General features: G+C 38.6%; 1 protein-coding gene across 1 annotated transcript; it reads right to left on the bottom strand.

The window, feature by feature from the left end:
- Positions 1-414: 414 nt before the first annotated feature.
- capn3a (calpain 3a, (p94)) lies at positions 415-26073 on the bottom strand. The gene is made up of 21 exons (XM_088087283.1): positions 25613-26073; positions 25202-25271; positions 23223-23341; positions 21919-22052; positions 21383-21551; positions 20142-20225; positions 18327-18421; positions 18123-18200; positions 17170-17330; positions 16463-16632; positions 16279-16290; positions 15322-15530; positions 12854-12890; positions 11584-11661; positions 9296-9353; positions 7844-7917; positions 6745-6813; positions 6543-6621; positions 3758-3874; positions 2363-2421; positions 415-1380 (listed from the first exon to the last, which is right to left on the bottom strand). Exons 1-21 carry the CDS (start codon positions 25862-25864, stop codon positions 1354-1356), a joined length of 2151 nt encoding a protein of 716 aa, XP_087943409.1. The 5' UTR covers positions 25865-26073; the 3' UTR covers positions 415-1353.
- Between the last annotated feature and the right edge of the window lie 359 nt (positions 26074-26432).

Genomic DNA, 26432 nt, shown 5'->3' with positions numbered 1-26432 from the left:
TTCGAGCTCCTGAAGCTGCTTGATGACAGACTGATCGTTTAATCCAGCTGTGTCGGAGCAGGAGATTTAAAACATGCTGGTCGAGTGTGAGGAGAGGTTTGAGAGGGTTTTTACTGCTTTAAATCACATGGTCTGGGTTTCTTTGGGGTTTTTTTGGATGGAAGACACCTCTGTGGATAAGTCAGCTCCTTGTACAAACCTCCTGAAAAAAAGGTAAGCAACAGTGTTGGGAAAACACTGATTTGTGAAGTGAAACTTGTGAATTCAGTGTTTTTACTGGTTTAAATCAGCTGCTCTGTGTGTTTCGGACAGAAAGAGATCTCTGTGGCCACTAAATCCTTCACTCTGAACCTTTAAATAAACTTCACGAGGACAATTTACATTTCAAAGCTTCAAAAATTTTCACATCGAGTCTACTGGTAACAAACCAATAACTACACATTTATTTATTTATTTGGTTAAAATTGTTAAAAATGCAGTACACTCATTTGACCAAAGCCTTAATAGGAAAAAAATCACAAAAAAGCTGCAGTCCAACCCATTAGCCATATTCTTTCAAATCCTTTATCTTTTTAACCTCGAACGTCGGCGTTAAAGTAAAAACTCGTCGGCTCCGCAGTTCTGAATCTCATCCATCCACATGAAGAGCTGAAAGACGGGACAGTGGTCAGGGGCAGGGGGCGGGGAGGGGGGGGTGGGGGGGTGAGAGGCCTGAGTTTGTCCACCAGGGAGCCCGAGACGGCTCGTACCCAGCACAGACACCAGTGAGGGTAAAACTGGCTCTGAGGTCCACAAAAAGTCCAGCAGGAGAGTTTTCTTGACAAAAATAAAGATTAAAAACGGGGTGTGTTTGGGGGAAGCAGAGCAGAGTGATGTCTGTTCAGGAGGCCTGGAAAGAAACTGTGGGAGGGAGCGATGGGACGAGTACAGCTGCTCAGTTTGGTAACAGAAGAAGACAGAAGGAGGGGGATGTAACTGGAGAACTGTGAGGTATTGTGACAGAAAAAAAGAGGTTGTGTGTGTTTGATGCCTGAGAAAAAAGTACGGGACAAGTGACTTTAAAATAAAAAAAAAGGCTAATGGCTGAAAGGAGAGACTGATAACTGAAGGACGAGAAATGCAGAAGGCCTGAGACCCAGAGAGAAGAAGAAAGAGAGAAATGGAAGAAGCATGTTGAACATTTTAGAGGAGAAGGAGCAGCGCTGAGGAGGAGGAGGAGGAGGAGGAGGAGGAGGGCTGGAGGTGAAGTGGATGAGAGCTAACGACGATCGGCCACACTGAGTATTGAGGTAAAGGCTGGCAGGTCTGGTCCTCGTGTGGAGTGGAGCTCACCTGGAGGAAGATGGGCCTTTTTTAGGCGTACATGGTCAACTGGAGCCACTGAGGAGGGAGACGAGGAGAAAAACCGTTACAAGAAATAAATAAAACATTCAATTTTCATTTGGGATAAGGAATTTAGTTTGCAAATTTTTTGCACTATGATGCTCAAATGTACAATTACCAAGTAATGAATTAACCCTTTGCTTTGCTGCACCTTTCACTTTTCACAGGTATTTAAACCTTTGAGCAATTTGGTTTGATTTCTTTTGAAAACATGAATTAAAAAAGCAATGAGCCACATAGAGAGCACAGCCCCACGAATGGTGTCTGGTGTCATATTAAACGCACCAGCCAACTCGTCCAGTTACAGAGCGAGTTTAACCCTCTAAAACCTGGATCCACGTCAGTTTTCTTTTGCTGTGGTCAGACACCTTTACAAGCTCTATGAAATGACTGAGTGAGGTGGTTTGATTTCTTTCAGAGACGTGGGAAAAGGCAATGACCAACTCAGCAAGAAAAGTCCCAACAATTCCAAGAAATTTTATCGTAAAATGTTGAAAATAATGCAAAAAATAGAGAAAAATGTCCAGAAAATCTATTTTTGAAATAAATATAAATTAATAATTTTGTATTTAAAATCACTTTTTCAGAAAAAAATATGATATAATTACAAACATATATAAAAAATATTTCCAGCACTTTTTCAAGGTCATTTTTGGGGTTTTTTTTCTGGTAATTTTCTTGTGACCATTTTTTTTAAACTAATTTTTTTTGCTAGTTTTTGGGCCAAGTAGCTATATACATATATGTGTGTGTGTGTGTGTGTGTGTGTGTGTGTGTGTGTGTGTGTGTTTTTAAAGTAATCAAAACAATTTTCTCAGGTTTCAAAGGGTTAAAATATATTTTTAAAAAATTGCTGCAGGTTGAAGCTTCATTTGGATGCAGTAATTAGCAGAACAGCACAATCAGCTGCCCAAAAAACCCCATTAACTGTGTGACCGAGTGCAGTTTATGGCGTGTCACATGCCGATGTGGATCTCACCTCCAGGACACTGAGTCTGATGGTCCCGTCTCCGTCCTGATCGAAGGCCTGGAACGCCCCTGGAGAGAAAAAAGCATCAACATACGTGTGAGCACTTAAAGGACACCAAACTACCACCAGCTGATGCTTCATGACGTCAGACACAGGTGAGCTCGTTTCCCTCTCTCATGCACCGCTGATAGTGGCTGCATTATAAGTATAATCTTCAAAAATAGAAAATAAAGGCTCTTTCTCAACTTTTTCCAAACTTTTTTCATGTTTACAAATATTTTACACATTTTCTTAAAATATTTTGACATTTTTATTGTCAAATTTTCTATTCTTTTATTTATGTTTTTTGAGTTTTGCAGTACGTGCTTTTTTTTGTTATTTCTCCATATGAAATATATTGCTATCCCCCAAAACACAGGTGTGTACTTTCTGACTGTGATGTGTGTGACAGCAGCGATATGCTGCCTTCATGTGCTCCTCAGAAATATTGTATTTACGTTACGAATAGATGAACGGCCCTCCAAAGTCGTAATTACGAGTGGGAAATTGTGAAATTTTGATGTTGCGGAGTTGTGATGTTTCAGTGGAGCAGAAATGGTGGAAACATGGAAACAGTGTCAACAATAAACTGTAAAAAATGAAACATTTAATTATTTTGTTCCTAGTAACTCTCATTTACTTTTAGTAGTTGCACATTTTAGTTCAGGCATCTGTTAGCTGCAGAAATCAAGCAAACCTTGAACTAAAGCATTGCAGGCGAGTATATTAACACTGATAAAAACGTTATTTTATAACACAAGTCGCCGTCTTGACGTCATAAATGCATAAACATGGCGACAAAAGTCAATGTTTGGTTAATGGTGAGAAACTGCTTTTCATAATTCACATATAAAATATGATTTTGTGATCACATGTAAAGTGTAATATGGTATTAATGTTAACTGCTGTCCATGCAGAGAGACCTGGATTAAATATATATTATAATTTGATATGTTTTTATAAGATATTTAAAAAATAAAATAATATATATATATTTAAAAAAAACGGGAAATACAGCCATCAGCCTGTTGTTTAAACACTCGTAACATTAAAATGCCGCCCATCTCTTCCAACTTAAACTTAGATCGACTTTATTGTCATTCAAGCTAAAGACAACAGCGCACATTAGAACGAAAATATGTTGCAACTGGCTCAGAAACAGTAAAACTGTGTTAAAAAAACACTGTCTAAGAATTTAGTGATAAATATAGAAAAAGATTTTTAAAAATTTCACATAAGGGTATAAAAACTGCACATATGCACGAGTATGTTGCAGAGCTGTGGTGAAACTCACAGAGGTGAACAGTGAGTCAGAGTGTGCAGCTCAGCAGAAACAGGCGGTGATGGTGTCTGATTGTGACTTACTGAACATGGCTTCGAGCCGGACCAGACAGCTGATGAAGCTGTCGAAGTCGATGTTCATGTTCTCGTTGGCGTAGCGCATGGTGATGATGTCGTACAGCTGGTTGTTGAGACGGAAGCCTGAGCGGGACACAAGACACATGACTGTACAGCGAAGAGAACATTTAGAGGGTGAGAGCAAGCCGTAAGTTCATCTGCAGCACACACTTTATATTTATTAATTCATCCACAAACATGCATGTTTATGTCATAAAATATGATTCAGTGTCATCAGTCTAAAATGTAGAAAACATCAAACAAATGACATTTCAGAGGTCGTACAGACTCATAAGTCCAAAACTGATAAACATCGTCTGCGTTCAGAGACCGTTTTTATATTTCAGGGTCAGACTGAGAAGCTTGCAAAGTTTGCAAAAAGATAAACAGTTCAAAGTAAAATAGAGCATTAAAGAAATACTTCACACCCAAAATGATCATTTGTGTTTTATGCTGAATTTGTATAATTTTGTGTTTCTCTCACACTCCTCCACAGTGAAGAGAAAATACAAAAATGGAGAAAATTGGTGATGAATTGGAGCGACAGGATCCACTTTTAACAACAGCAAAACTAAATGCTGTTTCACACAACTCATGCAGCATTTTTAACCCTGTTGTGCCTGTGCACTTTACTGTTTGCCCTGTCCTGTCTGATATCTGTCAACGCATGGGATAGTGAGAAACGTAATTTCGATTCCTTTGTATGTCAAGTACATGTGAAGAAATTGACAAATAAATCTGACTTTGACTTTGACTTGACTTTGATAATCGAAAGTCATATTTATCCAGACGTTTGCTCAGTACTTCAAGAGGCTGGTTTTCATTACAGATTTGTGCAAAACTATAGCGATATTTTCAAAAATGTCGATTAAACATAATGGTGAGCCGACTGTGTTTCCACTGAGTGATGTTCTGTGACTTCTCCTCTGGTGATAACATCCCAGTAACCATGGCGATGGATGTTCAAAACATCAGCAGCTTTATTTCTATTGCAGCCACCGAACTAGCCGTCATTATTTCCAATCTAAGGCCACGTAGGCGTGTTATGGAGCCGTGATGGAAAGGCGAGCCCCTTATACGTGGGAGCGGCCACATATGAGGGATTTCTGGGAGCTGATAGTCCACGATTTCACAGAGGAATTGTGGGTTAAAAACTTTCTCTCAGAGTTATATGATGCATATGTTGTTATGTAGCTCCTGCTGCATCATGAGGGAGCCAGTTCCTACTGACGAGCACATAGCCATAGCATCATGTGATCATGTGAAGATTAAAAAGGGTTTTCATTGCAGTTTTGCAAAATATGGCTTTTTCAAATCACCTGAAATACCACCTCATGTGAGTTTGAAACTTTTTGCAATAAATGGGGCATATTTTATACTCGCAGTTTCAATTTGTGCATTTTGAGGGTTAATGGAAACATACCTACAAACACACACTTTTCAGACTAGGAGCTGAACTTACAGAGGAACTTTTGTTTGTCTCTTTAAAGCCAAAAAGTTATTTTACCTTGTCGAAGAGAGGAGCTGCTGGTTTACCACTGCCTCGATCAGTTAGCTTGTTTTTGTTTGATGTTGGATTTTAAAGGGTTAACTCCAGATTCATAAAAGTCAAACAATAATAAAAACACACAAACTGATCGAGGCGGTAGAGCAGCAGCTGCTGTGTTCATTGAGGTAAAATGAAATTATTTTCAGTCTGGCTTTGAGGAGAGCTGCTGTTTATGGAGTCTGATGTTACGGCTCTGTGTCGTTTGCTGTTGTCACTTTTCTCTCCGTCGATCTGCACGCGTGTGCTGCGTTACCTAATGAGGCACATTGCTGGTCTTGCTTGCCTTGTCTAAACATGGCCTTAGATTATCCTGCACGAATTGTGTGTGAGTTTGTAAACAGATGTCTTTATATAGTTTTGCTTTTGTTAAACGTCGACCCCAATGAATCAATTCATCGAGAATTTTCTTTGTTTTTGGATTCTTCGTTCACTGTTGGGACGTGCAAGAAAAACTTTTCTTCACAGATGGAGTGAGTAATAGATATATAAGTGGTCATTTGGGGGGTGAAGTATTCCTTTAAAATAATTTTCAGCAGCAAAAAGTCTGTTTACCAAAATTACAAAAATCCCTGGCACTATCTGACTGTTCAGATATCTTTTTTTTTATTTGGTGATGTTTTGAGATATCTAGAGAAATTTTACAAGTATCTCAAAACCAGTGCAAGACAAAAAATATGACCATTGTTTATTTTTTAACCCCTTGAAACCTGAATAAAATTGACTTGATTTATTTCAAAAACATGGGAAGAGGGCGATAAGCAACCGCATAAGGAATGACCTAAAAATTACCAAGAAACTGATAAAAAGCACATGAAAATTGCCTGAAAATTAGGTTTTAGAAATGGGATTTAAAAAAAAAAAAAAATTATAAATCTTTAAAATAATTTAATTAAAAGAATTACAAATATATATTTTCCTACCCCACCCCCCCAAGACATTTTTCCCTAGCTTTTAATTTTTTTTAAAAAATCTGCTTATTTGCAGATTGCAATTTGTGAAACATCTATTTCTAAGTTACTTACAGCCTTATTCCTATGTTTTTTGAAAGAAATTGCACCAATTTGCAAAAGGTTTAAATATGCGTGAAAGGCATTTGAAGCAGCACAAGAAAAACGGCATCGCTCCAAGTTTCAAGGGGTTAATAGGGTTAAAAAAACTATGTTTTTTGTAAAACACAGAGAATGTAATTAGAAGAGTTATTACCTGCATCGTTGACAGCATTCCTCATCTCGTAGCTGTTGATGCTGCCGGACTGATCGGCGTTATAGTGCTTAAAGATTCCCTAAAAAAGAGCCAGTGTGAACTCGATGTGCATCACTCTGCTGCAGGTAAATCAAACTTTACAACTGTGTGCCAAAGATTAAAATATAAAACTACAAAATGAGAGCGAGACGTGCATCCCCACCTGCCACTGTTTGATCTTATTCCACAGATGTCTGAACTCCTGCAGATTGAGTCTCCCTGTCCCGTCCATCTGAACACCAGCAGTTAAAACCAAAAACCACATTCAGTCACTCAGAAAACAGCCGGCTTCATATCGTCGATCTGAGAGCCTGAATCTGAGATTTCAGTCAAAAACATCCAAATTTTACTTAACAATTAATACTTTTACAACTCTTGGTGCATTTTTTGATACATACTTTTACTTCAGTAAGGTCTTGAATGCAGGACTTTTACTCTTAATGAAGTATTTTAACTGTGTGGTATTAGCAGTTTTACTTAACCCTCTGAAACCTGAGCAAATTGCTCTGATTTCTTTCAAAAACAAAGAGGGAAGGCAAGAAGCTACATAACAAAAAAGGCCCAAAAACTAGCAAAAAATTAGTAAAAAAACAAACAAACACAAAAATTACTTGAAAAAAAATATTTATATGTGTGTGTGTAATTTTTTTCAGTAGCATTATTTTAAATATAAAAATATTATCATTTTTAAAAAAGGTTTTCTGGACATTTTCCCTTGTTTTTTAAAGTCTTTTTTTCTCTAACGTAATTTTAAATATAAAATTATTATTATTCATAAAAATTTGATTTTCTGGACATTTTCAATATTAAAAAAAAATCTAATATTCTTCCCCTCTTTTAAAAAACATTTCATTTCTAGGTAAAATTTCTTGTAATTGTTGTTGGGACATTTCTTTCCAAATTGGTTGCTGCCTTTTTTTCGTTTCTGAAAGAAATCAAACCGCTTTGCTCAATTTTCAGCAGGTCATAAGGATTGAAAAAGTTGTCTGAACACAGGACAAGAAAACTGATGTGGATCCAGGTTTCAGCGGGTTAATGATCTGAAAACCTTTCCCATAACTGGTGTGTGTGATAAGTGAGTGTGTTCTCGTGAGGTTTAAAGCATGTTGGATGATAACGAATGTGAAAAAGTGAATTATTATTGAATGTGAGTGAGGTGAGGTGAGGCCGAGGCCCAGTGGGCGTCCATCACAGACCCTGCCATGGGTCTCGGCAGGTTGTGCCTCCTACAGACAACACAGCCAGCCCGATGCACTCGATACAAAGGATACGTCCATCAGAGCAATCATGCTCCTGCAGCTCTCCAGGCTGAAGCCCTCTGTGTTCAGGTCCTTATCTGGAGGAAGCAGCAGCAGAGCAACATTTAGAGGACAGCAGATGAAGACAGCAACATCATATTATATCTGTTTAGAGCTGACTGGACACTTTAAAAACTAACATCCTAAAGTTGCTATAACGACAGCAGCGCATGTAGATGCAGCAGCTAGTGCTCCTTAAATTCTTGCTCCTTTTTTGCTGTATTTTTCTATTTTTTCGACTCCATAGCCAATCCTGCTGAAGCATGACTTATCAGCATCAGGAAAAGTTGTGTGGGGTTTTGGACTGAATGCAGAAGGCCGCGAGAGGATCCCCACCAACGGCATATGCTGAGCGGCCAGTCAGACCAGAGGGGAGAAACGAAACCGAAAGACGAGGAGAGGGGAGAGAGCTGGCATCAGGGCGAGGCTGACCCGACTTGGACTGAGAACTGTTCCTCTACCGAGCCTTCGTCTGTCTAATGTCCACTCACAGGAGAATAAAGTGGATGAGAAGTGAGTGAGACTCAGTCAGAAACGAATCAGAGACTGCTCTGCACACATCTTCACAGACATGATTAACCCCTAAAATCCCGGATCAAGCTGTTGCACTGGAGGGGCGGACCTTGTTCAGAGCCGACAGGACACAACACTCTGATACAAATTCACAAAATGCTCTGCAGGAACTGAATGATGCCACCAGCAGCAACATCACCAAGCAACCTCATGCAGTTTTTATAGTAGCTGCTGATTTTAATCAACTCAACCTTCAATTTCAAATATGTAGCAGGATCAAGGAAAAATGAAATTTCATTTTTTAAAACTTTGTTATTGTTGTAAGTGTGGAGGCATGATCTGTGCAGCACTGAGTCCAAGACAAATTTCCCCTATGGAGACAATAAAGTATGTCGTATCGCATCACATCGCATCGTACCCCTCGGCTCAACCTATGCTCACATTATTTCAAGAAACTTGAATATCTCTGTCTAGAGCCAGTGTTTATTTTGTCCATTCTGGGCTTCTGTAGAAACATGCTGTTCTCCATAAATAATAACCCGCTCCCTATATTAGATATTATTGTAGATATTATTATATTATATTCCATTTTGGACAATATATCCCTTAAATCTTACACTCAGGACCTTAAAATATTGAATCACCGTATAGCCATTTGTTTTGGCGGGTTTTTTTCAGTCTAGAGATTTACATTCAGTTTCAGTCTTCATGTAACTGTGCGTTGTGTTGTGATATAAATGTGGGATTTAAGTGCTCCACTCTGGTTTCTGGTACAAGTTTTCTTCCTCCAGCTTTACTGCAGCTCTCAGTCTTTTAAAATAAACGGAGAGCAGCTTAAACTGAGCGTTAATGTGACAGTGATGCTGTGATTAAATAAAGCTCCGCTAAACTAAGCCGACTCACGTTTGGTGATCACTCTGTTGAGAACGTTTTTCAGTTCGTTGGCTGTGATTTCCATGTCCTGCGAGAGAGACCAGAGTGGAGGAGACAGTAGACAGAAGGGAAGAGACCACCATTAAAATTTGACTCAAAAATATTAACACAAAAAACAGCAAGTTAATATATTCAGCTCGTAACAATGATACTGCTGCTAGTACAACTACTAATAATTATATCAACTTTTTTTATCTGACTCTTCTCAAACAAGTTACAGTGCTTTACAAAGATAAAAAATAAATTAAAGAAGCAACTGATTTACAACTTAAATGGGAACCTGGACGCTAACACAGAATTATGGGAATTATGGGTTTGATTGGCAGAGTGGGGTTGTGTGTGGGAGAAAGTAGTTTTCACCAGACTAGACTACTCAGTTTGCAAATTCTCTTACACTTATTATTTTTTCTACTGTTTTTATTATTATTATTTTATTATAATTTTCAGCAATTATTACAAATTATTATTATTATTATTATTATTATTATTATTATTATTATTATTATTATTATTATTATTATTATTATTATTATATTGTCTTTTTTTCTTTTAATATATTTCTACATGATTATGTTTGTAGGTGTCTTCTTCGACATGTACTGTCTATTGTTTGGTTTGTGATAATGTATTTAGGTTTTCTTCTTCTTTTGACCAACAGTGATCTGCGTATGTAAAAGTTTTAATACTGCTGTTTCTGGTGTTTGGAGAAAACAATTAAAAAAAAGATCATACGTGGTTTTTAAGTCAGTGATATTATTAGAGGCACCACAAACATGTTTTAAACGTAATCACACTTTTGTTTCTGCTCACATTTTTCTCAGGTTTAAGTTGAAGATCTCAGACTTTTTTGTGCACTCAGTAGATATAGTCCTCAAAATTTTTGGTCACAAGTGTTAAAATCCGTGTTAATGAGCATCTCTCCTCTCTCAGGATGATGAATCCACCTGACAGGTGGCTCATTAAGACGCATCATTGCCACACAGGTGTGTCTGGGGATGTCCTGCTATAAAAGGAAGCTCCAAAATGTGCCGTTTGATCACACAACACGACACACAGAGGGAGCACAACTTTGGCTGCACACTGTAGAAATATTTAACAAAGCTGTTTTTATCGTGAACTAAACGTTTATTTCGGGACGAAAGACGTCTCCGATGTCGTTCACTTTATTTATTTAACCAGAAAAACCTCTTTAGATTAAAAATCTCTCTTTCAAGAGTGTGCTGGCCGAGACAGCAACAACAGTTACAGACAACGTGGAACAAAAACACAATATCAAAATGCACAACTCCACGAAACACAAAACAAAATCAAATTACCACAAGGAAGGATGAAAAAGTATGTTAATATACGCTGTAAATAAACAGTGACATAGTTGGCAGTGCATCTACTGAGAGCATCAAATAGTCTGAGATATTTAAGTAAAACCTGTGCAGCAAAAAAAGTGTTGCTTTTGAATTCTTAAATGAGGTTGTACTGAATGAGGCAGAAAAACAGTCTAAACGGACGAAATGAAAGGGCGACTGTTTCTAGTAGAGTCTTAGTAAATAAAAAGGTTTTTAAGAATTAATTTCTGACATAATGCGGTTGCAGAAAGCACGATGCACTGATGTAAGAGGATAGAGGAGAGAGGAGAGAAGTGCTTGCTGGGACTGGATCTATGATGGTGGTTTCTGATTTATCAAAGTCGCACTGAAGTAAGTTTTGAGGAAGGCAGTTTTTGATGTCTCTATTTACATATCGGGGCTGCAGACAGTGAAAATACGTGCAAAAATGCATTAAGTGCAAACATTTTAGTTCATGTTGGACTTTCCTCTGCAGAATGAGGCATGCATGATGAGTCCTGTCTGTGGGTCCCCGCAGGTGCAGCTCATCAGTCATCAGACGGTTTTTAACCCTTAGAGACTGTTGGGCACATTTTATGTGCTTTGCATTCTTCGTTTTTTGATAGTTTTTGCAAGATTGTGTATTTTTGTTTAATCAGTGAATTTCCAGCTCAGCTCCTACAATAAGTCTAAAATACACTGTGGAAACTAAATAGTTACATTCAGACTGTTAAGTGCAGAAAATGCTCCATTGAAACCCATTCAAACTGACATTTTTGATCCCACAGCCATCAGAGCAGAAAAACATGACTTGTATTATTTCTGGGTGTCATTTTTTTCTATTTTCCGCCTGATGATGATGAACTTTTTGAAGAAAACAAAATGTTTATTTTTTATACAGTAAGTTTTATGTCTTCTTGTACTTCTTGTACTCACATCGCCGGCTATCTCCTGAAAAATAGTCCTGAACTGCTGGTCCTCCTCGCTCTCTTCCCCCGCTGAGGCCGGCGCCGGCTGAGGCGTCATCGAGCCACAAAGTAGAAAAAGATAAAGACAAAAGAGGGAGAGGATGTGAAAGGAAAACATGTTTGTGAAAAACTGTTTATGCAGCACAGAAACGCCTTAATGTCTTGGGAATTATTTGTATATTATTTAGCATTATGATCAAATCAGAGGAAGAGCTTTAATAAATGTTTTGGTAAAATGTGACTTGTTTATCTTGGTCACAGAACAGTTCTGCTCTCCAGGCTGTGGCTTTTTCTGCAAGAACAGCTTTCAAATGTTTGGATGCAAACGTGGAAGAGAAAACTAAAGCTGAAGAAAAGAAGCTTTGTCAGTTTTCTATGAAAGGTGGAAGTAACAAAAAAAGGAAGTGATGAAAATGCTTTCAAATTGAAAAAGGATAAGTAAAGTTGACTTGAAATAAAAGAAACAGAGTGATATATTTGACTTCGAATTTTTACTGTTTTTCACCTGATGACACCTTTTTTTTTGTACCATATTTGGTATATGGAGAAAATACATGCTGTTTCCACTGGGTGAACTGTCACAATATTCAATGTTGCTGCTAATCATTGACACTGAAATAATAATAAAAAAAAATCTACTCTGCATGTAGTATATTAAATAATTTTAAAAACCCTTTTTCATCTAAAAACATATTGGCATTGTGACAAAAACCTGGTATTTAAAGGGTTAAAATTCTGAAAATTAATACATATTTGATAATTAGGATTAAAACTGATTTTGGTTAAAAGAAATAAACTCAATGAAAGTAGAAAACAATAATGTGTATTTTTTTTAAAGCTTGATTTTGAAAAGTGTATTTTGCGTGCAGAGCGATATGACTGTGTGTGATATTAAAGCGGGCCCTAAAGGGTTAATGATGATCACTTTGCGTTTGCACGATGGCCGGACCATCGTGCAGTTTGTAGACACACAATACATAGAAACTAACTGCAGACATTTGAACGGTTGAATATTTTTCCAGTGAGAGAAGAAACAGCTGTTTGTCTCATTTGCACTTCTCATTAGAGAAAGTTTTCCACTTTTCAGTCATCAAACTCCATTTTTATCACTTAATTTTGTTACCTCCACCTCTCATGCGTCTCAGTCATTTCAAATAAAAACCGAAAAGTCGGCCTGTGGGAGAGAGCTCGGACCTCTTAATCCTGCAAAGTCACGGGAGGAAATGAAGGACACTTACCACTGGATGATCGGCCTCGATCCTGTTCTCTATCTCCCTGGGTGAAGACCAACAAACAGCAGTCACCATGGTGACAACAACATCTCATCTGGACCACAAGCCCCGCACTCATCTGTTTATCGTGTTAATGTCTCTTTAAAGGCTCATAGTCCCATACTCACAGCGGACTAAAAACACAAAACCATTCACAAACACTTCATGAAGCTGCGGATAAAAACGTGTTAGTTCGGTACCACCTGCTGCTTCCTCCAGACAAGAGAGTTTTCTCTTGATTTGGGGCATTCTTGGTTGCAGAAAGAGTCCTCTTCTTGATTTTGGATAAGATGCGGTTTAAGTAAACTGCCACTAACTATGACTAATGATATTTACATAGTATTACTTGAAAATATTAAATCTATGTTTGCTGTGTACATCCATCCCACAGCCGGATCCACAGCCGGGTCCCGGTCCGTCAGGGTGCAGGCCGGTCCTCCGGGGGCAGTGGGTCGGGGTGGAGGTTGGAGGTGGGGGGTGGATGTGTGCTGAACATGCAGTATTGAACACTTTGAAAGTTTACCGGAGCGTGCCCAAATCTGAGGTGGCTTGTCCTAAAAAAGATTCCATAACAGCTTCGAACTGGGGCCGATTTCTTCCAGTTCTACAAATCAAATCGCCGTTAAAATTGTTTGTTCTTGGTGGTTTGTGTCCCACCCACCAAGCACCCCCGCCAACACCCCACCCTCATCAACAAACACACAAACCCGCACTGTAAAATGCACATGGAGGGTGGATACATCAACTTTTCACGGCTAAATCACAATAAATATCATCGGGTAGGGCCGGGCACTGGCCGACATTTAGCTATATTTTTAGTTTTTGTTGTGATAATCGGGATATTCCCAGTGCTAAACAAAACGTAGATTATATTATCTACATATATAACATCTGAGACTTTTTCAGTGTGTAAAACACACACAGACATTTTTTTTCACATGAAAAAAACTCCAGTTGTGATTTCTTACAAAGATGCACAACACTGTTTAACTCTTATTTTCTAATTTCTGCGTTATCATGTGAGGAGGAGTAATTCTGGAGTCTGGATTGACTCCTCAGACAAGCATCGATCTCCGAGGCTAAAAAATGATGCCAATGTGTAAGCGCCAAAAACTGCAGTTCCTCTTATGTCCTCTAGAGGCTGGCTCCATAGACCACCATGTTAAAATGTCCAGTTTTACCGCAGGAATAAACATGTTTACAGACTGGTGCAAAAATATTTCGGTCTCTATAGCTAATTTCAACATTCATGACGACTGAATTTTTACAACTGACCTGTTATATTTTTATTAAGGCTCACAGTTACGCATATTTAAGCGTGGGGCCGTTTTTGAGGGACAGGAAACAGGATGTGTCCTCGGTTTCAGCCCTCGCTCCTCCACAGCTCCACACTATCAGCCTCTATGGTCACTTCTGGCTCCAAAAAAACAAGATGTGACGGCTAAAATGCCAAACGTGAGGCTTCAAAACGGGAGTCCACAAACTAGCTGGTGATATCAAGGTGGCTTCGTTCAGTTTTATACAGTTACAGAGTAATTAAATACTTTTTTATTTAAACTGGGATCAGAACTGGCCCAGCTAACTAATTTAGTTGAATTCTTCTATTTCTGTCAATTTGGGCTTTTAACGTCTTCTTGCACGTACAATTACAGCTGCAACGATGAATCGATTAGTTGTCAAAGTAAATTCATTGTCAGATAATGTCTAATTTGTTTTGAGTAAAGTTTTAAGAAAAAAAAACTTAACTTTCTGATTCCAATTTTCTTCTTTCTTAAATGTGAACTTGTGGACGTCAACTCGAGCTTTGGGAAGCTCCGAGATTTTTGCTGATGATTATAAAACAAACAACTTATTGATTGATTGAGATAATTAATCCAGAGATTAATTGCATTGAAAATAGTTGTTGGTTTCAGCCCTACATGTTGTACTAAGAGCAAGAATTTAACAGATTTAAAACTCAAATGTTTTTTTTTTAGTTTGTTAATCCACAATAAATTAACGGGCAAGTGTTGGTCAGACAAAATGAAATATTTGATTTATCTGAAAAAAAGATTTAAAAAATAATTAACAGATGAATCATTAATTGATTGTAGTTGCAACTCTTTGTGGTGGAAATCACATCTCGTTTTTTAATCATGTTCCTGAAGAAAAATCCATGAAAACTCAAAATAACCTTTTGATGTTTTTTTTGAAGCCGACATTTATCAATCTTTTTTTTTTTTTTTTTTTAACTTTTCAGTATCCTCTAAAAACAGCCAAATGGTTGTGATACATGTTGTATTAAAGTACCCAGCCCTGCTAACAAACATCCACATCAGTGCATCTAACAAACATATTAAAGCGTGTTATTCTAACAGGAAAACGGTGGCGTCCCCCTCCCCGCCTCTTACCCAGCTCGCCCCCTGCAGGCCGCCCTAACGCCCTCACCCACTCACTCTGAGGTGTTCTTCTTTTCGGAGAAGACTCGCAGGATGAACTCTCCCTCCTGGTGAGGCTCGTACGTGGAGGGGATGATGACGTACTCCCCGGGGCTCAGGCGGAAACGCTGGGTCACCTCGCGCAGGTTGATGTAGGACTTGCAGCGCGCTTTGGAGGAGTTGAACAGGAAGAAGTCCTTCTGCATGTGCTGCTTGTTCCCGTGCATCTGGAGTGTCACAACACAAAGTTCGAGAAATCATGTTAAAAAATAAGATAATGTATGAAAACTACAACAGATGATTAGGGCCATGTTAAATAAAAACATTTTAGATTTAGATTTCAAGAATAAAGTCATAGTATTACAAAATTTTACAAGAATAAAGTCGGAATTTCGAGAATAAAGTTCTCTCGTAATATTACAAAAATGAAGTTGAAGTTTTCCGAGAAAAAAAGTGATTTTAGGATAATAAATGCTTAATATTATGAGAATAAAGTCGTAATTTTACAAGAATAAAATCGAAATTTTGAGAATAGTCATAATAATATGAGAAAAAAAGTTGTAATATTTCGAGAATTAAGTTTTACGAGAAAAAAAGTTGTGATTTTATGAGAATAAATTCATAATTTTAAAAGAATAAAGTCATATTTTAAGAGAAAGGGAATATTATATTATGAAAACAAACATATTTCCAGCAAACTTTAAAACAGGTGCGAGCTCCGGTCAGCAGGCGACCTGCCGACTGTGTGGTGACACAGTATTTTTCTCATAAAAATACTACTTTATTCTCGTAAAATAACAATTTTTCATGAGTTTATTCTCATAAAATTACAACTTATTTTTCTCGTAAACTTATTCTTGTAATATTCCGACTTTTTTCTCATAATATTACAACTTCTCAAAGTCTCCAAAAAAAAATTAAATAAAAACTTGCAAACTGCTGCTGCTGTGAGGGTTTTCTTCACAGCCTTCTTACCTCCTTTGGCACCTGCAGAGAGAAAGAGGAAACATCAGTTTTTGTCTCATTCAAGGATAAATAAATTCAAAAATAGTTTAATTTAAGTTATTGAAAGGAAGGTTTGGTATTTTTCATCCTTGACTCTTTTTGTTTTGTTTCGAAGTGACTGATGAAAACAACAGTTTTTGAAAAAAGAGGAAACCTCATAAATGGCGAATCCGATAGTGAAGAGGTTAGCTCCCATCTTTCGCTCTTTCCGCCTGTTCTTCTGCATCAGAGCCACCACGAAGGTGCAGCCCACCTCGTTGTCCTCGGGGTCATCGTCCTCCTCCAGCAGACGGAGGCGGTACTGAGGGTTGGTCCAGAAAGTGTCTGCGGGAAGTTTTTTACAGGTGTCAAGTGCTTTTTAAAATCCATTTTTCCTTTTTAGGATTTTATTACACATTTGCCTTTCTTTTTAAAAATCCATTTGACATTTTTTAATCCATTTTTTATTTAAGGATTTCATTTCCAGTTTGGATTTTTTCTTTTATCCATCTGACATTTTTTAATCAATGTTTTTACTGAAGGATTTCATTTCACAGGTGGCTTTTTTTTTCATCCATTTGACATTTCTAATCTTTTTTGAATTTTAATTTTAGGATGATATTTCTACTTTTTGAAATTAGTGTTTTATATATATATATATATATATATATATATATATATATATATATATATATATATATATATATATAAAATTTAAAAAGTAAAAAAAATGCTACTACTATTATTGTCTTTTAATGCACACCCCCCAATTTTTAACCATTTATTCGTGTATTTTATATGCTCCAATTTTTAGGTATTTATTTACATGTTCCTTCTCCTTGTTTTTGTTGTCTTTTAGAGGAAAGGTGCCGCCTGAGGTACCTGGGTAGTTCCTGCAGCCCCCGGCGGAGCAGCCTCTCACCCAGCGACCTTCGTTCACAGAAACCGTCCACTTGTGGATCTTGTCGTCCTCCAGGGCGTCGGGGGTGAGGTTACAGATCTCGATCTTAGTGTAGTTCTTCTTGAAGTCCTCGAATGACATCCTGAAGAGATCAGGACACGACGTGTATCTGATTCATATCTGACGTCACAGTTCACCACAGTGCAGTTCCCGAATTCCTCAAAATATCATTAAAACTTAAAAAATTAAGCATAGCATTTAACCCTTTTCACAATTCGATCAACACTAACATTTTTTTGTGAGGCATTCAGATGCTTTTCACAAGTATTTAAAACAAAACGAGCAACATGACAAGAAATATCCAGCAAAATGCAAAAATAGCAAAAAATGACCTGAAAATTAGCTGGGAGGGGATTATTTGATATTATCCAACAAAAGGGGGAAATATTTTCAGATTTCTATTTTAAAATATGTTACAGAAAAAAATCTGTGTGTATCCATGTATCTATCTATCAATCAGTTCATGAAAAATAGACCTATACAAGAAAATGACCTGAAAATTAGCAATTAAAAGGGAAAAAAAAGGAAATTATAATAATAATAATGTCTTTTTTTACAATTTTTTGACGCTTATTTTCGGGTGATTTTCATACGATTTTCTTATTATTTTCTTACTGATTTTTTGATAATTTCTTGTCAATTTGCTCGCCACCTTCTTCCCATGTTTTTAAAAGAAATTAATCCAGTTTGCTCAGGTTTCAAGGGGTTAAGCAAAACTCAAAGCTGAGTCCATATAGCTGCCTTTTTGTACGTTTTCCTTCTGTTCATGTTGAACCCTAAAGACCAAATAAAATTCAGATATTTTTTGGCAGATAAACATGAAATCCTTCTAAAATTTCACAGCTGCATCAAACTGTAAAAATGTGCCTCTCACCAGAACTCTCCGTCCTCGGCGCTCTGATGCTGCAGCTTCTCTTTTTCAGTCTTGGAGAGGGTGACCCACTCCTTCGAGCTGTTGGAGAAATTACCAAAAGATACGACAGATTTCACAAAAGACCTGAGCCATTATGCGTTCATCAAGCTCCTCTGCAGCACAAAAGTGAGACTGGTAATCAAATTTAGAGCGAAGGTGGTTTACTTGTCACTCCAGGGGCCGTTCCACTCCACTTGGCCCCACGGGTTCCTGAGACGCACCAGACGAACTTTAGACTCCTTGTGCTGAGACGGTCTGCACTGTAGCAAAACACAAAATCGGCTTTACGTCTCCAACATTCACCCCTTCTTTGTTTTTTAGTTAGAAATGTCAGGATTTAATCCAGTGATATTATGTGGCGGCATTTGCTGAACTTTCTTCACACACAGTGAATGAAATATGCTTTCACTTTTTCTCCACGTAACGGTGGTTTATCTGGTTTTAAATGATACAATGCTGATATTCCCGGCCATTCGGCTTTGTTCTAAGCATATTTCATTCACCTTTTATTATCGGATATGCATACTGTTTTCCATTGATTTGGTCTGGTTTTACTCTGAGTGATTGGCTACAGAAACTTCGAACTGACTGACTATGCAAAACGGGAGAAAGGGCTAATTAGAATGAAGAAAAACACTGTTTTTAACAGATTTTTTTACAGCGTTAAAAGCGGCGTTTTGTTGTACGGCGCTGTAAAAGTGGTATTCTAGACGCAAGGATGTCGCTCTTTTATAACATAAAAAAGGCTGTTTTGTGTGAAGATGTTTCATTTGTACGAGCTATCTCAGTTAAAATCAAGCAAAGCTACATAATGACGTTAGATAATGATGCTGTGATAGCTGCTAAGCACTGATGAATGTTTATGAATCATCTGAATGTAAAATCAGCGTTTATATAGTTCATTGCTGCTGCTTAGTGCTGCTCTTTCTACCCAGTAATGTACTGAAATTAGCTGACCAATACGGACAGATAATTACTGGTATTGTTGGGCATGTGTTACTGTTTAATTGCGGTGCATCCTCTTTTATTTTATTAATGAACAATCACAACTAAGAAATAATTGAAGCACTGCAGCAGGTGTTTGTCCTACACTGTCTGCTGCAGGTTCATGTCTTTACTTGTCCAGTAATCGGCTAATGTCCTCTATAACTGTCCAGATGCACTCTGGAAACTTTTGCAGAAGCTCCCAGCAGCTGCTGGAGAAGAGCTTCTAATCTGCCATCTACACATCTCTCTGAAGCTGTAAATTTAGACTGCTGTGGTCTCTGAGAAGCTGCTGTTTGGGGGGCTGATAGGGCACCAAAATGGCTCGAGCCGGCCCTGCTGGGCTCCTCTGGAGGCGGGACATAAGCCCAGACAGATTGTTTCAGACAGAGGTGCTGCAGCAGAGGGCAGTATGAGACACACGGTGCGTTTTTTTAAAGCATGTAAAACTTTTGTTGTAGACCCCCAAAACACAAATATGGTCCAGAATATGAGCATAAGAGAGACACTTTAAATTGTTCATTGATCATTAGGTTCAAATGTTTTCTTTAAAACATTATTGCAGTTTATGAGGAGCCAACATTGTGGGACGTTCCCTGCCAGCTGGACTCTCACATTCATGTCATCCTGTGTCCAGTCATGTTGCGTGTGTGTCTGTGTGTGTGTGTGTGTGTGTGTGTGTGTGTGTGCGTGCTCTGTGTTTCAGGTGCAGCTCAGGACTGATTAGTGATTGAAAGCAGGCTGTGGGCTGAGCTTATATCAGCAGCTCCACGCTCTGCATACACTCTTTGACTCTCTGCAGCAACACCCAGCTGCTGCTGCTGCTGCTGCTGCTGCTGCTGCTGCTGCTGCTGCTGCTGCTGCTACTTCTGTTGTTGTTGTCTTTTTGTGTAGATAAATGTGATTCTTTTACTCCTCATGTTCACTACAGGCACATTTAATTCAACTCAGATTTACTGCCTCTGTTCCTGTGCGTGTGTGAGTGAGCAGTTTTACCTCCTCCACGGCCGTCACAGAGTAGGCGTGACCCTTCACGAGTCCCGTCACAGTGCGAGTCTCAAAGCGAGCAGGAACCAGGGACTGCAGACACACAAAACACACATGTTCTCTCCATTTATAGACAAAATATTGTAAACACAATCAGCATTTGATTCAACATGCAACTCTTAAAAAATATATCAGATCTGTGGCTCATAGAATCAGTGACACTGTAAAAATAACGTCTAAAACTTTTTTTTATAAATGCAAGCACACCAATTTATTGTGTTTCATTATCATCATTGTTAGTTATTTTGTTTTACTTTTGCATGAGTTTAATTGTGTATTTTTTTGTCTTTGGCCCATTTCAGTCCTGAAGTGTTTTAATTCTGTTCAACATGGCACAGCACTTTGTTTTGAAACATGCTGCACAATTTCTTATTTTTAAAATCAACGTGATGAGATGGTAATGAGAAATTTCACAAGACATGGCCTAAAAATGAGCCAGAAAAAAAAGACCCCAAGGTTGTCTCAATTTGTTGGACAATTCTTGGCAAGTTGGTCAATTTGGTTTGAACTCTTTCAAAAACATGAGAAGAAGGAAAAAAATAACCCAAAATTAGCAATAAATTAGTAAAAAGTACAAGAAAATTAGCATAAAAAATAAAAAATATAGTAAAATAATAAAAACAACATAACAAACAAGGCAAACACGTCCTGGAAAAGGCTTAAAAATAATAATAATTTTGCCACATAATCTTAAATACATATTTAAGATAATTATTTTTTCCCTAACTTTTTTCTTTTTCCCAGGACATTTTTCCCTAACTTTTTAAAATTAGTTTTCTAAATCTATTAATTTCTTGCACTTTGTGAAACATTTCTGACCAAGTTGCTCGCTGCGTTTTTTCCTGTGTTTTTTTTTAAAGAAAAAATCGCACCAGTTTGCTCAAAGTTTAAAGGTTTAAATTCAAGTGAAAATCATCTGAAAGCAGCACAAGAAAAAGGATGTTAATGCAGGTTTCAAAGGGTTAAATGTGGACCTATATGACTTCAACTAATCAAGATTTTTCTCCATGTTTGGATTCTTTGCTCACCGTGGAGGCATATGAGAAAATAAAGTCTTCACCATAAATTCACCCTAACACGGGTGATGACTGATGTAGAAATGATCATTCTGCAGGTGAAGTTTTCCTTTGACCTGCGGCTCACAGTCCTCATCGTCTACGTCACAGTTACATGTAAAACGTGTGACTCACGTCGATGGAGCAGCCCATGAGGGAGCCTCTCTCCAGAGCTTTCTTCATGATCTTGTAGAGCTCTTTGGGAGCTTCCTTCATCTCGTAGAACTCAGTGACTCCGCCGGTGAAATCCTCCATGGCCTCGGTGGTGTTTCCACCCTTCAGGGCCTCGTAGGAGCCGTGCAGCCTGACAGCGGAGGAGCACACAAGACACATGATCTGTGTTGTAATATGTGCTGCTATATGTGCACCCTCCAATTATTGAGCCTGAATAGCATGTTTGTGTGTCCAAACTGGACATTTTATAAGAGACAAACACTGATTGCAGCCCACAAATTCAGCTTGTAACAGAAGAAATGTTAAGAGAAATTGTAAAAACTGCTATAATCTGCATGTAGCTACGCAAATCACAAATCTGCAGCCTAATAAACAAAAAAAGTTGCTTTCTATTTGTAGTGTCTAACTGTGTTTCCGTGTAAAGACTCAGAATACAGTGACTGCAAACAGCCACGATGAAAAAGTTCCACTGCAGACTAAAATACTTGAGCACTCACTTGGCGTAGGCCTTCTCCAGCAGGGCGCTCCAAAACTCGTTCCTCTCAGCAGACTTGGTGAAGACCAGCTGGTTGTTAAAAGTCGGGATGCGGTCATCAATGACGACATCGACCCAGTCGCCATAACGCCAGAACTGACGGACAGAAGGAGGAGAAACAACACTGAGGATCACGGATGAGAAGATTTGGACATTTCCTTCAAATACTTGAATGACTGAATTCGTGCAGAAAACCTGACAAAAGTAAAGGGACACTTTGCTGATTTTCAACCAGCTTTGTATCAAGTCAGTGTAGGTCGTATGTGTCAATGAACTGTGTTAAACTTCCTCCATAAAACCAGAGATATTAATCCTCCCCACAGTGAAACTCTGCTGGATGACTCGAAACATGTCAGTCATGTTCAGTGAGTTTCGTTGGTTCAATTCAAATCTGTATTAGTCTCAAAAGTCCCAAATCGGTCGGGCTCTTTAAAGACACAGATAAAGAGACACACCCGACCCTCTCTTTCTCTCTCTTTCTTTCAAAAACTTCGACCAAACTGCCATCAAATGGCAAAACTTGTCAAATATAAAGCAGGATCATGTTACAGCGCTGCCTGTTTCTCCCCTAAAATGTTTTCAGAAACATGGTTTAGTTTGCTGTTAAACTGGAATATGAGATCATTTGTTACAGCAGGCCGCCATTGTGTCCAAGGACAAATTCGCATTATGTCACATCAAGACCGTTTGTCGGTCCAGTGCAGCGCATTGCATTCTGGTAGTTGTAGGTTTTCTACCTTTTGAGCTAAAGTGAAAGCCACAGTCCTTTTTTCTCTGTTTCCTCTGGTCATGTTGCACCAGTTTCAAAAGTATTTATGTCTTTCTACAGCAGAAAGCACCTTTCCAGCAGTGAAATACTTCTTTTAGTAAACACAACAACAAAACTTTATCAAAACAAAACATCTATATCATACAACTCAGTACAGCTCTGAGCTACCTATTACTGCCTGAGGTTTTTTTAATTGTATGGTTTTAGTGATAATGCATATTTTACTGAGCATCCGACTGGATAAACGAGACTCGAATTATCCTGAAACAGTTGTCAGAGAATTTTATGTATTGATATAATGTTTATGTTTTTGATATAATATTTGCTGTTGTTAAACACGGACGCTATGACTTCAGTTCATCAAGAATTCTCTGGTTTTGGATTCTTCATTCACCGTGAGCAAAAAATATACAAATGATCGTGTTTTGGGTGAAGTTTTCCTTTAAAGGAGGACGAGCTGCTAAATGGAGGACTGTGATTGGATGGTGGTTTCTGACCTGGAAGTGGAAGATGCCTCCATATCCCTCCGAGAAGCTTTGCTCCTGAGGAACGACACGATACAGCAGCTTCTCATTCAAGGTGAGGCAGGCGATGGCAGCCAGCAGCCAGCAGTCACCTGAACACAGGAGATCACTTCAGTCACATGATCACAACTTTAACAGAGATTATCACAGCAGTTCAACTCTCATGCAGCGTTTTAGGACTGATGAAAAACAGCAGAGTGCACAACTCATAAATCCTCAAAGATCAATGTTTACAGGAGCGGAGCAGCAGCACTCAGACATTTTCACTTCACTTTCACTTTGTGATCAAACAAGCGTCAGTTACTTACTCTGAATCTAAACTGATGGGAAAAACAATCCCAAAGACGCTGATGATAACCAACAATGACAGGGCCAAAATACGGGCTCGCTACACAAATAAGACATTTTTTAAAAAAATTAGATATAATTTTCAACAGTACAAAAGCAACTGTGCAATTTCCTGCTTGTTTTATCTTAAACGTGTCAGTCTCTGTTCCTTTTCGCCCATATTTAATGCTTTTAAAGCTGCAGCAACATCACTTCCTTTGCTGCAGCAAACAAAACAAAACCATGGGAAACAGGCAATGACCAACTTAGTACCAAATGTTTCACAAATTGCAAGACATTTGTAGTTTCATTTAAAAAAAAAAAAAAAGCCAGGGATTTTTTTAAAAACAATATATTTGATCATAATTACATATTCAAAATTATTTTACAGTTTTTCCACTTTTTTCAGGTCTAATTTTATTGCAGTTTTCTTGACTTTTTTATGAATTTCTTGCTTATTTTTGTGTCATCTCTTCTTTTGAGCCTACTGCCTTATTCACATGTGTTTATTTTTTTAAAGAAATCGAGCCAGGTTTCAAAGGGTTCAGAGGTCACATTTTCTCAGTGCTGCTGCTCTGCTTGTTTTAGTGACATTTGGGGTGAATTTTCCCAGTTTCCCTCTGTGTGGATTTAGTTGAAAATATGTCGTCTTTTCCTTCATTCATGAAGAACGTAGCTGTTAAAGAGCGTGCACCTTAACGATTTCACTCGCACCAAAAGCAAAGACTCTCTGCTTGACATTTTTTTGTTTTGCTGGAGGAAACAGCGGCCGCTGAGTGCTGACCTCGGTGTTTTCTGATTGTCCAGGTGTGTGACAGCGTGTTACTGAAAACAATGTAAGTTTTTCAACAGGGAGCTGTTAACAGAGTCTGCCAGGACCTTTGTCCCTCTGGTCCCCCTTTATTTGCAGCCTGAACTGAACAACAATGAGAAGTGCTGCTGGTTGGATTCCCTTCCAAAAGAGTAAGCACAATATGGGGAGGCCGCCGCAGGCCGAGAGGCCGCGTGCGGGGGATCCACGGGATATTTGCTCCGCTGTTAGCGCTCAGAGCTGACACAGAGCGATGAACACACACAGTGTGTACAGTCGCGTCACTCTGTCTGTGTGTGTGTTTGCTTCAGTCACTGAGTTTCGAATTATTAAGAATTATTTCTAATTATTAGAAATTAATGATAATTAAAAAATGTTCAGAAATGATATCAATAATAATTAGAATAATGATTATTAATTAATTAATAAATAATAATTATTATTATAGTCATTAACTATTTTATTTATTTATTTATTTGTGTGTTATTACCTTTTTTTTGCTAATTTTAAGGTAATTTTCCTGTAACTTCATCCGATGTTTTGAAAGAAAGAAATTTGCTTGGGTTTCAAAGGGTTAATACACCACCAAACAATGGCAGGTGTTTTGTGGCAGATTTCTTCCGTTTGATATCCCACACACGTGTTTTTCTTATGATTTTAGCTCATCAGCCTGAAACTGAGGTCGATTTCAGTCAGTCATCATTAAAACTTTCCTTCTTTTGTCGTTTTGTGCAGAAAAAAATCTCAATTAAATCCACTTCAGCTTCACAAAATGACACTTTTAATGTAATTTTTTTAAAAAAGCATAATTTACCAAGATCTCCCTGGCAGATGTCTGTCCTACTGGCTCCTCCAACAATGAACTGAGGGTTTTCACAGATTTCCTGCAGACAACAAATACAGTTAACCAGCATCAACCAGATTTCTGTGAGTCTTAGACTGAGAGATTTGGGAAAATAGGGACTAAATTAGTTGTCCCTGAAGGTAGAGAGCCAAAATGAGAAATAAAACATCCGTTAGAGAGAGAAAAAAATAGGAAACATCTGCATTATGACACTTGTTGACTTCCAATCCATCCTTGCAGGACCGTCAGGCGTCTCCGAGGTAAAATCCCACCGCAGCAGGTAGATTTCCAGCAGGTTTGAAGTATGAAAAAATAACCTCTCGTGTGCTCCATCCCTCTTTATCTAACCTCAGCGAGCCCCCGCTCTAACCCCACTCCTACCTTGGGCCTCTTCCAGACGATGTTCTTGACCTTGTTGGACTTGTGTCCGAGCTCCTTGAAGCCCAAAGACTCCACGGTGGCCGGGAAAGAGTCATCCTCGAACAGGCACTTCCTCTGGAGACACTCCTGTCTCAGCGCGACGAAGTCCTGGCCGTTGAAGCGGAGGGGCTTGTTCAGAGACCCTTCCCCGTCTCTCCTCTCTCGTTCCCGGATCAGCCGGTCACAGAAAAAGCCAGACGGTGTATAGGGCATCTCGTCTCAGCCGGCTTTTTCTTTTTTTTTTTTTAAACTGGCTTTTGCCACTTGTACTAAAGTCTTACAAGCCTAAAAACCCTGGCATAAATCCAAACAGCTAATGTCTGATTGGCTCCTTCTTTGTGTGACGTCCCCCTCCCCTTCGTCACAGAGCAGATGCAAAAGCTGGCTGTGAAAGACTCCACACGCATTCACCTTTGCATTACCATGCACATACACACACACACGCACAGAAACTCACACATGACATAAACGTCTGTTTGTTGGCCTCCCATTGGCCGAGCCGGACAATGCTCCGTCCCCGGCTGTGGAGCTCGGCTGCCATCATTGTTGGGTGACACAAAGGCCAGCGGGCCGCGCCAGAGGGCATGTAAAGAGTGGTCGGTAGATGCCCTGCCTCAGCAGAAGGCATTCAACCCCTTTAAACCTCTTCTCAATGGAGCTCAGCATTGAGCAGTCTCAGCATAACCACAGCAGGCTGATGCCACCAAGAGGAGCAGCAGACATTTTTAGCAAAGTTCAGATTCAGTCCCACGTTTTAGGGATTGTTAAACAGCTGAGATCG

The sequence above is a fragment of the Plectropomus leopardus genome, chromosome 14, assembly GCF_026936395.1.
Source record: "Plectropomus leopardus strain MGB_pleo_1.0 chromosome 14, ASM2693639v1, whole genome shotgun sequence".
Taxonomy (NCBI): Eukaryota; Metazoa; Chordata; class Actinopteri; order Perciformes; family Serranidae; genus Plectropomus; species Plectropomus leopardus.
This window is presented reverse-complemented; position numbering and strand designations above follow the sequence as displayed.

Bases quoted from the DNA above. Each gene is read 5' to 3' on its own strand.
- capn3a (XM_088087283.1), bottom strand. From the start codon at position 25,864: ATGCCCTATACACCGTCTGGCTTTTTCTGTGACCGGCTGATCCGGGAA. The intron at 16,633-17,169 runs GTACCTCAGGCG...AACTTCCCGCAG, and splicing joins GGGCTGCAGGAACTACCCAG to ACACTTTCTGGACCAACCCT. The intron at 9,354-11,583 runs GTGAGTACAAGA...TCTCTCTCGCAG, and splicing joins TTCAGGAGATAGCCGGCGAT to GACATGGAAATCACAGCCAA.